Source organism: Chroicocephalus ridibundus, chromosome 1 (assembly GCF_963924245.1).
Source record: "Chroicocephalus ridibundus chromosome 1, bChrRid1.1, whole genome shotgun sequence".
Lineage (NCBI taxonomy): Eukaryota > Metazoa > Chordata > Aves > Charadriiformes > Laridae > Chroicocephalus > Chroicocephalus ridibundus.
In genome coordinates this window covers 69,084,573-69,099,782 of record NC_086284.1, presented here as the reverse complement: position 1 = coordinate 69,099,782, position 15,210 = coordinate 69,084,573, and the positions used below count along the sequence as shown (strand labels likewise).

The window sequence follows — 15,210 nt, the reverse complement described above, 5'->3', positions numbered from 1 at the left end:
TTTATTCCAGGGTGAAGAGTGTAAGAAGGTGCCGGCTTTTTTTTTTCCTTTCTTTTTTTTTTCCTTGCTGTTAAGTTTTTTTTTTAATTACTAAGGTGTTTTTGCTGTTTTGGTGCTTTGTTTTTAATGTTGGTCTTTTCTGATTGTTGCTAATTGATTCTGTAGGCATCTTGGTAAGTTTCTTTTATACTTTAAGTGTAGCAGTTGGTGGTATTTGACTATGTTTTAAAGGAAAGGCTGGGCTTATGGTTGAATTTTGCCACAGCCTTCCTGGACATATCTGTGCTCTCGATAAAGCTAGGCCATCCCGGAAAACAGCCTGGAAGTGTAGCCGTGGGTAAGCATACACTCCTATAGCTGCCCAGCATGCCACTGTGCCCCAGTCACACCTTTGGATTGGGATGCTTTCTGCTCAGGTTACTTATGATCATGGGCAAAGCATTTCAAAGTGTCATGGCTTATGGGCCTCTTGTTTTTCATAATATACAAACGGGAGTCATCAGAATTTGTTTGTTTTTTGTTTTAACCGACAAAAGCGGTACACCACAAAGCCTTGCCAGCACCAGTACCAGCAGAGGGAGAGGTTGCAAGCAACACCTGAGGTTAGGACATGGGGGGCAACCATCACCTTAGGTAACAGAATGGATTTATGCTGGGTCAAATTAAATTAGATTTAAAAGTGATGGATTCTGACTGCAAATCCAGGTGCACAAAAAGAGGTGGGGAATTTATGTATAGCCTGGTTTTGTGACTGTATAATAACTGGATTATAGATAGATATCTGGTTTTGTTTCCTAGACATAAAGGACATAGAAGTGCCACGACTGTCTGAAAAGAACACAACTGTAAATTGGGAAGGACAGTCTGTCGAGTATCTGCTGAGAGTAACTCTTACAGCAGCAAATGCTGGGAAGAGAATTGATAAATTGATTTTTTTTTTAATGACTATTTTGGGGTCAACTTTCTGCAGATGAGAAAAGCTTCAGACAGGGAAATGAGGTCAACTGAAGTCTTTAGACAAATACAGAAAGTAGAGAGAAGTAAAATATTTTATCTGAGATGTCTGTAATATTCTATAATAACCAGGAAGCAGGTTTCTCCCTGATGCTGTTGGGGAAGACTTACCAGTTCCCATTATCAGTGCGTAGAAGAATTTACTGAATCACCACAAGTAAAAAATAACAAGTTTTTAAAGACCTCTATAAGCTCAATTTGTGAGTTCGTCTGGGGTCAACTTAGAGGGATCCCAACAATAAGATCCATTTTACTTTGCTTATAGCTAAATTTCGTCCAGTTGCTTATAGCTGAAAGTCCTTGTTTCTGCCTGTGTACAGCATTGTGTAAAACAGTTGTTTGCCATTCTTCTTCAGTGAGATTATTTGTTTATTTATTTTGTGCAAATATGTTCAAAGTGTGTATGCGCACAGGTGTATGTGTATGCAGCGAAGGAGCAAAAGCAATAGCCATTGTATATTCCTTTTTATCTGTGAGCATGTAGGGAGTGGTAAAACAGACCTGTATAACATGCATACTCCAAAACTGTTTGCCGCATTTGGCATCGGAGAGGCAACAACAGGTTGGCTCGTCTGAATCAATGTCCTTCTTAAAGTGTGAGCTGTCTGATCAGCGTTCTTGTAGTTTCTGTTCAGGCTGCTGCTTGTGTTGCCTCTTGTCCAGCTGGAAGGCGAGACACAAATAGGGGAGTCAGAAGTATTGTGGCAGGTGAAATTGGGGCTATGGTGAAGAAAATGCTGAAGGTTATTAGGAAAGGGAGCACTGAAACTATCATAGGGGATGCAAAGGACCAGTGGGCAGAGGAGCTGAAGTATTGCAATGAGCTGGGAGCATTGTGGAGAAAAGACTACACGTCAGGTGTAATGGGGATAACGTAATGAGGTTACAGAGGACACTGGGCATATTGCAGCAAGGAGGAGGGTATTGCAGCAAGGAGGAGGGTATTAACAGCATGGACATTGGTAAGTGAAAGCCTGTGCTTTACAAAATCCCTTCAGAGTCTTTTGCTATAAAAATATTTTTATCAAATTACATACTTCACTTGGCTATGCAGACAAGGAGGACACAGTAAGTCAGGCAGCTCCTTAAGATAACTCACTGCTGCTTGTTTTGGCTGTGAGCTTGCCAGTTTCCTTCAGACTTAGGACCATACCTGTGCTGGAAAACACAGATGCCCCAGGCTTTCTCACAAGCTGATTTCTACTGCCATTGTAGCTTCTTCCCAAGTTTTCATTTGCTCTTGTGTATTTCAATATCTCACTTTTGTGGGTTTGTAGTTTGTTTTTTCTTTACTAAAGGGAATTCATTATGTTTTCTACCTGCCATGATTGAAGCAGGATTGTCCAACTGTACTCTTTTAGCTTGCCTGGGCAACTTCTTGCCTACAGACTTCATATCGCATATGACTGACTTAGGATTTGCCTTCTGATTTCTTGCTGTCCTTTAATAGTTTGGTTCTTTCAATACTAGCTTAATATATATATGTCCTTAGTCTGTTTGCCTTTCTCTCACTTCTGGAATTACAGCTAGGGTGGGAAAGCATTTGATGGTGTTTTTTTTTTCCTTTTTTTTTTTCTTTCTTTTTGCTGCAGGCTTGAGACAGGGCATTTAGTTGTGCATCTCGGACATGCTGGACTGTGATGTGCCTGGACTGTTCTGCGCAGGGATGTTTTAAGCCTCCTCAGGGGGATAGTAATGACTATCTGACTCTGACTGAGTTTTTTCCTTTTCAAATAATGTAATTTGTAGACCTCTATTGAACTTTGTGCTCTGCTTTTGGCAGACCTTTAGGGAAAAGGGGTATTTCAATTACTGACTTTACAAGACCCAAAGTTTGGCACCAAATGCTAACACAGGTCCTGTTTCTTGCTGTTGAAGGTGTAATCATGCAAGTCTGCATTACTCCCTGCTCCTCCCGTGCAGTCAGGTAGAGACAGCTTTGCTGCTGATCAAATGGAGCCAGGAGACAGCCCGGCCCCTCTGAACGCCCGGGCGGGCTTGTTTATTTAATACGGGGTTTCTTTTCCGTACTAATGAACGGGTTCCAACCCTGAGGGCATCTTTATGGCTCTGTGGGAAAGAGGCCTCGAACACCTCTCCCTCCCTCCCCTTCGCCATGACGCGCAGGCCCCGCGCGCGGGGCCAACGGCTGCTCCCCGACGGTTGGTCGGGGCCGGCACTGGAGACGGGCCACGGAGTTAAGTCAGCCTTCCCCCTCCCCGCCTCGGGAGTTCCCGGCGGCATGAGGAAGGGGGGGCTACCGCCGCCGGGAGGAGCGGAGGCGCCTCTCAACACCCGGACGGGGACGGGGACCGGGACCGGGGACGGCGGCGGCAGCCCCGCGGCGGCTGAGGCGGCGGCCGAGGCGCGGCGCGCGCGCTCCGCAGCTGGGTGGCCGGCCGGCGCGCGCTGCGCTCCAGCTGTTGCAAAGCACTGCAACGCTCCCTCACCGCCCCGCCTCCACCGGCACCCCTCTCCCCCTCCCACCAATGAGCGCCGCGGCCGGCTGCCCCGCTGGCCAATGAGGGGGCGGGGGCGGGACCTGCCCGCCTGAGGGGCGGGAGGCGGGCGCTGCGCTCCGTTTCCCTGCGCTGCTCGCTCCGTCGCTCGCAGCAGCCCGGTGGCGGCGGTGCCCTCCCAGCCCTCCGCTCGCCCTCCTTCCCTTCGTGGCGGAGCGGCTCGCCTGCCTCCTTCTCCTCATCCTCCTCATCGCCTCGGTCCGGCCCGTGCGTCTCCGCGGCGGCGGGGCTCGAGCACTGCTGAGCGCCAGGCGCGGCGGCGGCACCACCACCACCATGGCGGTGGAGGAAGAGGGGCTGCGGGTCTTCCAGAGCGTCAGGATTAAAATCGGTGAGGGCGTAGGGTGGGAGCGGGCGGCAGGGAGGCGGGCGGGCGGGCGGGCAGGCAGCCCCGCTGCGGCTAGTCCCTTGCGGCTGGTCCCCTGCGCTCCGCGTCCCGTCCCGCCGGGGGAGCGATTGGAGGGGGGGGCGGCGGCGGCGGGGGGTCGCGGCGGGGCGGGCGGGGCTCGGCGGGGCCCGCGGTGCGAGGCCAGCGGGGAACGGCGCCGTGAGGGGCCGCCGGCTGGGGCCCGTGAGGCAGCCGGGTGCCGCGGTGACAGGCCGGCAGCCGCCCTGCGCGTCCGGCTGCCGAGCGGCGCCGGCGGGAGCCCGGGCGGGCGCAGGATATTAGGCGGATTTCGCGATTTATTATTTCCCTCCCCCCCCTTTTCGTTGCTAAGTTACGCGCTAAAAGTTTAGAGGCGGTCACCGAGTCTCCGTACTCTGTGTCACTGGCAGAGGTGGTGCGAAGCCGGCCAAAAAGCGGCTGTGGAAGGAGCCGGTGCCTCATCCCGTGCCTCGGTGAGCGGGACGGGCAGAGGCTGCCGCCGCCTCACGGCTTCCTACGGCTGGCGTTTGGAGAGTCGCTCTTCTCGCTGTTGAGTGAGTTCCAAACCACATTATTAGAAAGTAAGCGACAGATGTCAGCGTGCGGATTAAACTCTCTCTTGGTAGGGTTCTGAGTGTGCCGGCTGGGAGGGAAATCCCTCGTTTCCGTAACAGAACCAAACCCGTATGCAGAGGGAGCGCTGTGCCTCGCTTAGACGGGGCATGGTACGGGGGAGCCTGGGGGGAAGTGGAAAAGTTTAGTGCCGGAGTCGCCGTGGTGGGTACTAAGGGAACCTGAGTTTGCATCGGAAATCTCATTATTGGATGATAGCATTAGCATTTCGAAGAGACCATTGCTAGGATCGTTTCCTTATTGATTGTTAGCAGGTAGTTTAGTGATAGCAGACTTTAAGAGGTAAAATTTTACGACATAAGCTAAAAATTATGTGGCTTTTTATGTATCCAGAAAATAGATTCAATAAGACTATGAAGTATTGTCAGAGACTTGTTTTCTGGCTCTTTTCAAAGAGGAAGGGGGGGGAAAAGTCTTTTTGCAAGGGATAAATTTGGGCACTGTGCAAGTGGTGCTATTGTAGGTTGTTCCTATCTGGTGATTTTTAGTGAAAAGAGTAAGAACACATCTCACATATAGGATGACGACTCTTGTGTGGGGTTTCTTTTCTGATAAGAAAACAGTGATGTTGGCATACATAAATGATTGATGCCACTAGAGTGTGGGGATTTCTTTGAGTGGTAGGAGAGATTAAAGATAATAACAGCAGCAAAAGACTTGTGATTAATCTCATTAAATCATGGACTAAAGTTAATCCTACTGCTGACTTCAGTTATCGGAGTCCTCATCAGAGCTATGCATTTGATTAATGTGCAGTATTGCAGTAAGGATTCTTGTTGCCTTTTAGTATGGATAGTAAGTAGTAGGAAAAAACTGCGTGCATCACTGGTACACGGCTCGTTCATTTCTGCCTTCTAAGCAGAAGGTCTTTACTCAATGAACTGCAATAATGTCAGGCTCTTTCTGGAGTGCTGCTGCACCCAGGTTTTCTACTGTAATACAGCAGAGGGCGTCAATAAGTACACACAAAAGCGAGCTCTTTCCTTCTGTTCACTAGAAACTATCTGAAGATATATATTCATCAGCTTTCGTGGCAGGAGCACGAGTTTCTGGGATTTGTTTTCAAAAGTTAAATACCTTCCTGTAGTTGCCTACCTTTTGTGAAATTTGTCAGAAAAATAGAAGTGTCAGGATTGCTCTGATGGCTTGAGGGAGTATTTCTAATCTAACAGGCCTTGTAAAGCAATCCTAATCTTGGAAGAAATGTATACGGAGGCTTGTAGACTCCCTGCAAAAAACACCTGTGAGTGGATTTGAAAGGAGATGGTGAACATCAGAGGGGCGCTACCTTTGTCAGATATTCCCAAGAGTCAACTTGTTTGTCTTTTAGTAGTTCCCATTCACTAGTATCTTGTAGTTTTCTCTAGAAACAGGAGGCTTTGAATCTTTTGATGGGTTAAGGGATAAGTTATTTGAGGACAAAAGGATAAGTTTTACCGTGTTGATTTGCGTTGATTTTTCGTGCTCTAAAAGCGATCAGTTCTGTTCTCTGGGAGCTTGTTTCATGGCCAAGCTGCGCCTGATACCTGACATTCAGATATTCTGTGCTTGATCTGGTAAGATGTTTTCTTCTGCAGCACCTTTGCTGGCACATCATGAATGGGGGCACTGAGAGACAAGCATGCCTCAGTGTAAATCTGATGAAATGTAGGACTGATGCTTTGAAGAATCAGTGCAAACACCCTGTGAGATCAGGGTGGGGCACCCATGGTGGCGTGCCTTTCCTAATAGAGAGGCTGGTGCAGTTTGGAGGCTGCAGGCCGTGCAAAACAACTGTAGCCTAGAGATGTCTGAGTCCCCTGAGTCTTGCTATGGCTTGATCTTGTCCTGTATTTGCAAGAAGCTGCAGGTAAATGAAGGCATCTTCTGCTGCTGGTGTAACTTCTTCTTTTGGGACTGATGGGTTGCATAGAATCAGCCGTATTTAGCTAGATGGGTAGTTACATCCCAGATCTACTAAACGCTTTCCCGTTCTGAGTAGTGTTGTTTCTAGTCATGTTTGGGCTTGGCTTGAACCATCTGTTTCATCTATTGAAACTGTGAACCCTTGAGCTTCTTAGAAGCCTGTGTTTCCCTCATTTGGTTGAGCTACCAATGATGTGTCACTTCCAAAAAAATGTCTCATTGAGATACTGAAGTTGTGGAGCAACAATATGAACTCTGCCGTTGTGGGTAGCAGTGTCAAGAGGAATTGTTACTGTGCTACCTCTTGTCCAGTTTCTGGTTTCTTTTGTGGTTTGTTGAATTGAAAGAACTCAGTGCCTGGCTACTTCTGCTCATATCTATTGGAAGGAAGTAACATACAGTAAAAAGAAAAAAAAAATATCTGTGCTAATGAATGCGCTGTTTCTATTTGAAATTGATTTATTTTGGCTTCTCGTAACTGAAGTTGTTGTCCTCTTGTCTTTTTTTCCTTAATTGAAAATTATTTTTACCGGAATCTCTTATACATAAACAAAACAATGTGTCATGTAAGACTAAACAAACACTTCCTATAAGATTGCCACTTTGAGGAAGTGTGCAGTGCTGATATTTCCATGAGTCAGTGTTTCAAAACCTGAAAGGAAACAACATAAGGCTCTATGGCTGATGATTGGCTGGGAAAACTACAAAGAGAGTCCTTCTGCTTGACAACATGACTTGTGTTATGCTGTTAATAATATTTAATAAATATACTGTACTTAATTGCTACTTTTTTTTTCTCCTTAAATGGCATCAACTATTAAACTTTCAGTTGAAGAAATAAAAGCTCATATTCAGCATTTCTGCTGTGGAAGGCTGTATTTTGGTTAGTGGAGAACTTTCTGCCAGATTTTACTTTGTGATTTTATTTATACTTGAAAGATCTAAAGAAATGGCTCATTTGGGAATTCTCACTGTAAAGTAACAAGCTTTACATGTCCCTGAAATCTAGTACTCTTGTATCTAGGAGTTTGCTCTAAAATTGTATTTTTCTAGGCTTGTTATAGAGGTTAAACTGTCCCATAGTTTTGGAGTAATAATTGGGACACATCAAGAGGTTACTAGGGGCCATAATATAATGATGAGGACCCTTTGCTCATTGTTCTGTTAACCTCATTGATCATAATGGTCTACTTGTACACTCAGGGCTTGTCTCAATTTAAGACATTCATAAACTTCTAAAGCTCTTTTATCATCTTTAGAAAGGACCAGGAATGGACCTTTTGTGGTTACAGGTGTTGAGGTCATAGTCTAACATGCGAGACTTCTGGATGCGTAGTCTCTCCTTAGCATTGAGCGTGATCAGAAGCATGAAGCTATGAAATCTTTGATAAAGATTGGCTACCACCTGATGTTGGTTGGTGCTCCAGTCACAGCTTACCCCATTTAAAGGGTAAACCCACCATTTTCTGAGAACTCAAAATCATCCTTTACGTTGTGATGGTCCAGCTGACTTTGTGAGGGTTGTTGGTTTGTGCTGTCTCTCTGGCACTTAATTTTGTTGTGCCTTCTTTACTGATTCATACAGAGCTATGTGGTTTAAGACATCGTGAAAGCAGTTGAACTTTCTTTGGGAAACTGAGAATCTTCGGTGAAGTCAGGCAGTACTTGCTTAAGTGCTAGTATACTAGTGTTTAAGCACGTCGATTGCCGAGAGAAGGTATTTACTGCCCTTACACTATTGAACTTGATGCGGAATAAAAGTTTGAGAGATGCCTCTGCATTTATGTAAGGTTAAGGAGGAACTGCCTTGTCTCTGACAAACTTAAGGCCTCCCTTAAGCCTAATAATCTTAGGGTTGATCAGGGAAATCCATTTTTGCCTTGAGAAGATGTCCCTTTTAATGTTGTCTGTTGGTATTTAATGCCTTGTCTTAAGTGGTTACTTGCAGAGGTAAGTAAGACTAAATATGCTCACTGCATAATACCGTAAAAGGATTTATCCCCATTTAAATGGGGCATAAGGTTGTTGAATAGATATTTTTAGAATGAGAGAATTTTTCCGAGGTACCTATCTATACATATATATATATATATATATATATATATAAAATAGAAATTTATTTAGGAAATGTGAAATGTTTGTTATAAAGATAACAATGATTTTTCAAGTGTTTCAAAGTTAGTGGACCAACAAGTAAAAAAAGGAAGAAAAGTTATTTGCATCTCACCCTGAATATATTCAAGACTTCTCAAGATCATTTTTGCACATTAAAAAGTTAACAAGTGTGGCTTAAACTGATGTTGTATAGGTAAAATAAAGTGGCAACTTATGTTGTTATTGATTGACTGCAATGCTATTTAAGGCTTGAGTCTGACAGGCTGTGGAGGGTGCAGAATAGATTATGCAGATTTTTCACCGTTGGTTCAGCATTTCAAACTCTGCTGAGTTTGGTGGTTGTTGTGTTCTGACAGACTTGTGTTCAGCGTGTTGAAGGAAAAAGACCTGGGACCAATGCTATTTCTAGAGGAGGGGTGCTGTGACTGTTCACGGACTGTAAGGAACAGCTGTCTGTGGCTGGGGCAAAAGTGGAGACCAACACATAGTTTCTGCAAGTGAGAGAAGGTAGCAGTGAAAAATGCTTCACTGAACTTAGTTTTGAAGAAATGGAAGATGCTTATGTTTCAGGCTGCCAGCCTGACATCAAATTATCCATAACTTCATTATTTGTAAGTAAAAAAAATTATTTGTATATGAGAGTGGAAGCCAATGTGACCTGGCTTTTACAGTGTGTAGAGGTAAATTCACAGGAGTGAAACCATTAAACAGATCTGCTCAGAGCCTCTAATGTCAGGAAGCAAACTTTCTAGGTTTTTTTGTACTCTTTTCAAATGTACTAATTCCAAAAAAGTGTTCTCTAATCTCTCTCATGCGAACTAATAGTGTTTTCTCTCTTCTCATTGAGGTGATTATCTGCTGGTCAAAGTACCAAATGCTCTTACACGAGGATGTTATGTAAGTGCTGGAAGTCTTAGCTTCGTGGTTTTCCAGAAAATGCTTTTGAAAACTCTTCATTGCATTGAAACTCTTCATTGCATTGAAACTCTTCATTGCATTGAAACTCTTCATTGCATTGAAACTCTTCATTGCATTGAAACTCTTCATTGCATTGAAACTCTTCATTGCATTACTCTTCAGACTGGCTGGTGTTTTTTGTGTGATTTTTTTTTTTTTAAATTTAATTTTATTATTATTGGTTGAAAACAAATTTATGTCTCTCAAATTATTGGGTTAGGTAAATCTCTTCTTGTGTTCTTTTGTCTCTGTTCTGTCTGATGCTGCTATTCTCCATGTTTAACATGTTGCTTTGTGATTCTGTTCTCATAGGTGCAGTCTGAGGTATGGCATCCTGATATGCTAAGCCAAATTAGTAGCTTGTTGCTGCTGAAAAGGCAGGTCTCGCTTTTCCCCTTCCCTACTCATCTTGCTGCCAGCTATGAAACACTCTTTACAACCCCCACCCCAAACACACATACTGTTGACTGACACTCCTTCGCTAACAACAACAACAACAAAAAAATCCAGTTCAATTTGCAAAGCAGGCCCAAAGAATGCAACCTACTTTTCTTGTCAGGTTTCGTTTTCTTCCATTTTAGTGAGCTGAGTATGTGCACTCAAGTGAACATCAGAGCTCCCTCTGCACAAGTATCAGGAGCTTGACTGGGAGCATGCATCCATGAGAAAGCAGATGGAGGGGACACCAGGTACATCCCCCACTTTCATGTCTGTATACTGGGTGTGTCATGAGACTGCTTGAATCTTTCTACGCTCTTCAGTCCACTCCCCTTCCATAGTACGTGTTTTCTTGATGATACTGTATTTGTTAGTCTCCAATATACACTGACTTGGTCAGCCACTCTGGAGAACAAACGTTAAAACTCCAGCAAGACCACCCAGAAGACAATCTGACAAACTGATATATCTCTATCTCTGACCTTCCACCTGAGAACTACTTGCGTCTCACACTCAATTCAAGAGCCTTAGCTGCTTGTGAAAGTTTAGGTGTTTTAGTTGTTATTAATCGATTAATACTCACACACGCTGCCCTGCTTCTCCATGACACGGTTGTCTTCTAAAGCTGAGGCACCTAATGTTGATTATCATGTTTGTGCTTAAAGAGAACCCCCCCTTCCATTTCTTTGCATCACAGCAAGATTTCTACTTATGCAGATATGCTGTCAAACATTGTTATCATACAAAGCCATGTGTTACACTGATGCTTCCATTTAGGGAAGACCATCTCATGGAAAGACTGAAGGGTGTTGCCTACAGCAAAATTAGAAAATACAATTTAAAAAAAAATTCTAAAATATCTTTGATAGTATGCATCGGGTTAAAATTCTTCATATATATGAGCAGATAAACACTATAGACTGCAAATGGACCTTCAGGTATTCTCTGTATCCTTTCTTAGCCTATACATGATGAAGGACTGACTAATGTCCATTACAGGAGTGTAAATTGTGAATAATTCTGTTGAAGCCAATAGTTATACTACTATGAGAGCTGAATAAGTAGCGTATGTAGCAGTTTTTCTCTTGGAGGGGGTGGGGGGGAAGGGATGAGGCAAAATCCACTTGGGGTTGTTATGGAATACTTAACACTTCTCATGTTGTGACAATTTACTTGTGAGGAAGCCCTTTGCAAACCAGTGTGTTTGGAGAATATAAATCTTACAGTTTCCCTGTCTGAGAGCAAGAAGCCTAGAATAAAGACAGAGGATTGTAGTCTTTGCTGAATACTATAAAAGATGTAAATATCTGACAGTTATATTACTCATAATGATTTCAGACCCAGAAATGTTCAGCCAAATGTGTAGAAGAAAGATGAATGTTGGTGTGTGCCAGTGGACTGAGGAGCAAGTCACCCAAGGCACATATTAATGGTTAAAACATTCACTAGTAAGTCTTAATATTGTGTTTTTAAACCTTTTAGTGCCAGAGGGCTATCTATTTTGTGGTTACATCAAGGAGAAGCTTGAGATGTGCCTGGAGTTCATAACAGTTTATATTTTGTTAAACTGAAAAGCTGATCTCAGACTTGCACCTTCTGAATAGCTCTCTTCTCGTTTTAACATCTATTAAACCTCATGAAGTATCTGTTCTTTAGCAGTACCTGTTTGATTTCTTCAGCATAGTGAACTGGTGACTGAATTTAGGATCCAACTAAAAGCTTTGTTTTGGAATAAACCCAAAACAAATATAACTTCCTTCCTCTCCCATCCTAACCTCTACCAAGGGAAAGCAACTTCCCTGAAACTTCACGTGTTGTTTTCCTCCTGTAGAAGACTTTCTGGGTGAAAGTTTTGCAAAATGAGATGTGAAGCGTCAAAATTATGAAGAACTGGAATTTTTTTTTTTTTCCAAAATTTTTCATGGATCATTGCCAAGTGTAAAACACTTTAAAGATTCAGTGGAAAGTTTGAGGTTTTTGAGGCTTTTTTCCCCCCTTTTCTGCCTGAAAGGGAAAAAAGTGTAGTGTATCTGTATTTTTGAGGTCTGTTGAGGAAAGAACAAAAATATTGAAGAGGTACAGCCTGGTCTGCCTTGCCTAACTTCTGAGGTTAATCAAGAGTTCTGCTCTTCAGTTTTCTTTACAGACCTCAGAAATCTTTATCTTTCTTTTTTTTTTTTTTTTTTAAACCTGACTAGAGACTTGTGTGTTTGCTTGTTATTACCTCTCAGGGAGCACTGGAGCAAAACAAGGATCCCTTCATTTCCCTTCATTAGCCCAACGACTGAATCTTACTGTTCCCTACCTGCTGGGGTGTGTGACTGCATCACCATTAACTGAAATGGATCAGTATGATGTGGTGGTAAGAGGGAGAGTGGTTCACTTACTTATGAATGACTGGTATGTTTGAACAGGTAGTATTTGATGCAATGTTTAATTTGCATAAATATTAATGTACTTTACTCTTACAAGCTGGTAGGTAGTAGGTGGACAAACATTACATGAATTGTCTCAGTTTTGCCATGTGCAACAAATTCATGAAAATCCTGAAGTTGGGAAGAATACCTATTTCTGCAATAGTGGCAGGAGGGAAGTTTTCTATTAATGCACGTCTGTGTTCCATAAGATGCATGCTTAAGCTTTCCTTTCATCTTTTACAGTCACCCCTTAGGTGACTCCTTCCTTAGGAGGAAATATACTTGTCTCTTTGTCGCTGTACTTGTTACTCAGAGACTTCAAAATCCATTTAAAAGAAGTTTGCATTGAAAGGCCTGAGTGTGCATTTCAGAAAAGGAACGTAAAACATCGGAGACACTGGGTTACACAGGGAGGAGAAAGGTATTTGAACTTGTGAAGGAGTTGTGTTTCCAGGGTTTTTAACGTAGAATGTTTGGGTTGTTTTTTTTTTTTTATTTATAGGTGTAGGAACAAAGTTTTTGAGTGGCTGATAACTTGCTAAAACAAACAAGTTACAAATTTAAATTCCCATTCAATTCCAGTTACACAGAAGGCATGTAGCATCAATAAACCTCACTGTTTTTTATTTTTCTTGCTTTCAAGTTTCAGCTTTAGTATTCCAAGCATTAAAAAGCTCACAACTTGAAATACTTTATTTACAGTTACACTTCTGTTATGGCTGCTTGTACAGAGTTCTTATATTGGAAAAAGCAATTCCAAGAAAGAGATGCACTGATGGCTGGGTTTTAAACTCCTTAAAAATAGGAGGGAGGGGAAGAAGTTTTACTACTGTTTCAAATTTCTTCTAAAAATATTTCTATTTACAAATTGTTTACAGCTACTTAACTTTTGTTCAAGAACTCTAGAAGAAAACAGTTAGTGGGAGCCTTTTACAAGGCTTTAGTTGATTCTTGCTTGTATTTCCCAGATGGTGTTAGAGTACATCTGGAATCTATGAAATTCCTTTCTTTGTTCCTCATTTCCTGTTCCATTCAGTACTAGTGTGGCGTTCTGAAAGCTGTTTCTCTTCGTATCTTCTTCTAAGATGTGTGTTTTAAAGCATTTAGTGAGTCCTTAAAGGTGGTTATATGTTCCTTGTGTTTAGCAGTGTAATTGAACTGTATCACGAAACTTCTCTGATGTTTCGTTTTGATATTTCTATGAAAAATAGTTGTGTTGATTTTTCTGGCGGTCATTCAGCTTGTAGAATTGTAGGAAGGAGTGTGGTAGAAAGAGAAGAAAAATCTGGTAGATAGTATAAAAGCTCCCTTTCTTAGTCTCCCTCTCTCTCTCTCTCCTCCCCCTGTGCAGGAACAATCACCAGTTTGTAATGGAAAATTTGATCTATTTTGCAGGAGACACAGGGTGTGACATCCTACAGTTGCTTTTAGATTCTGGTTTGAAAAGCTGGTTACTGCTACAGAACACATGAACACAACCTTGGAAAATTGGGCTCTGACGGTATGACACAATGTGAGAGCTGTGTGCATCCAAAACAAAACGAATCCATCTCCTCCATACCAGTATTGTTTAAGTTAGATTTACTGGTTGGGATTGCATTTTTGCAGATCCCTAATAGTCACTCAAAAAGAGAGGGGATGCAGTGGTCTAACGGAATTGCTCTTATTCTGGCAAAAATTGTGCTTTTATAAATACTTGCGTATCTGAGTGGCTGGCCCAAGTTTTCCAGAACAAATGGAGTTTCTTCATAGTCCAGTGGTTGGCTCTTCTTTTGTTGTCATTTGCCAACTGTGAGTGCCGTTTTTGAGATCGTAGCTTTGCTCTCTACGTGCTTTCTGTAGTCCTTGAAAGTTTTGTAGTGGTACAATACATGTTCAAAAGCTTCTTCACAAAACACCTGCTATTAAGACGAGGCTTGCGTTATAAGCATTGTTTCTTCTCTTAATAAATGCACTAGCTGTTTTCCCTTCCGTTTTTGAATTGTGGAATCTGTCTGAAATGGCAGCACTTCCTCTCGTGGAGAACTTAATATTGGGGAAATATTTATCTTATTTTTAGCTGCCTCTTTTAATGCAATTTAGCAGAAAGAAGCAAGGAATGCTAGCACTGGAAGACCTGTCAGTCCTCTACAGATCAGATTTTCAGATCTGCTGACTCCAGTTGCTTGTCTTCTTTGGAACTTTTTTTTTAGATGTCCCTAACAGAAACTGTGTAATTGATTACATTAAAAGGATTGTACGTATAGGGAGTTGCACATCATATTTATTCTGTGTATTGTAAGGAACAGGGGGAGTGTTACTTGTTTCCCATGAGGTATGCAAAAATAGTGACAGAACTGTGAAACTCCAGCAGTTGTCTGAAATCTGTCTTTCAGCAGATCATGTGGGTGCAATATAAGATAGCACACTTTTTTTTTTGTCTTGTTTTGTTCTGAGGTCCTCTGCAGTTATATAAAAGTAACAGTACTGCTCAGCGTGGCTGAAAATTGGGTAAAACCGAAGTTACTTTCCTCTGTAGGTGACTATTGTTACTTTAAGGGTGTATTGTGCTCCGTTTCAGGGAGGCAGTAAAGGTCCTAGAAAACTTGCACTTGCTCTGCTCGTGTCAGAGAGAAACTGTGCTCCCCTAAGTTTTGTGCCCTGCATTGACTGTCAGTAAGGTCCTTGTCTTGATCTGTGCAAATTCTCAGTAGCCTAGACCAAGTCCGGTCCTAGAGACTTCCTTCAGACTGTGTTTCCCTGCAGCACTGGGACATTACTCTAGTTCACTTCCTGAGATCAGGAGGAATTGCATTTTGCTTCCATGAACATAATGGTTAAGTTCTGACTTTTCTGTAAAGTATCC

The 15,210-nt window shown here is 42.7% G+C and overlaps 1 protein-coding gene across 2 annotated transcripts in view; it reads left to right on the top strand.

The window, feature by feature from the left end:
• Positions 1 to 3,583: 3,583 nt before the first annotated feature.
• The window catches only part of RASA3 (RAS p21 protein activator 3), a 138,568-nt gene continuing 126,941 nt past the window's right edge, over positions 3,584 to 15,210 (top strand). The window contains exon 1 of one of the 2 annotated variants that reach the window (XM_063338386.1): positions 3,584 to 3,864. In XM_063338386.1, the coding sequence (XP_063194456.1) occupies positions 3,810 to 3,864 (55 nt within the window). In that variant the 5' untranslated portion in view covers positions 3,584 to 3,809. Of the gene's footprint in view, positions 3,865 to 4,381; positions 4,482 to 15,210 lie in introns of those variants that run through there. The other variant, XM_063338396.1, reaches the window with a different exon arrangement.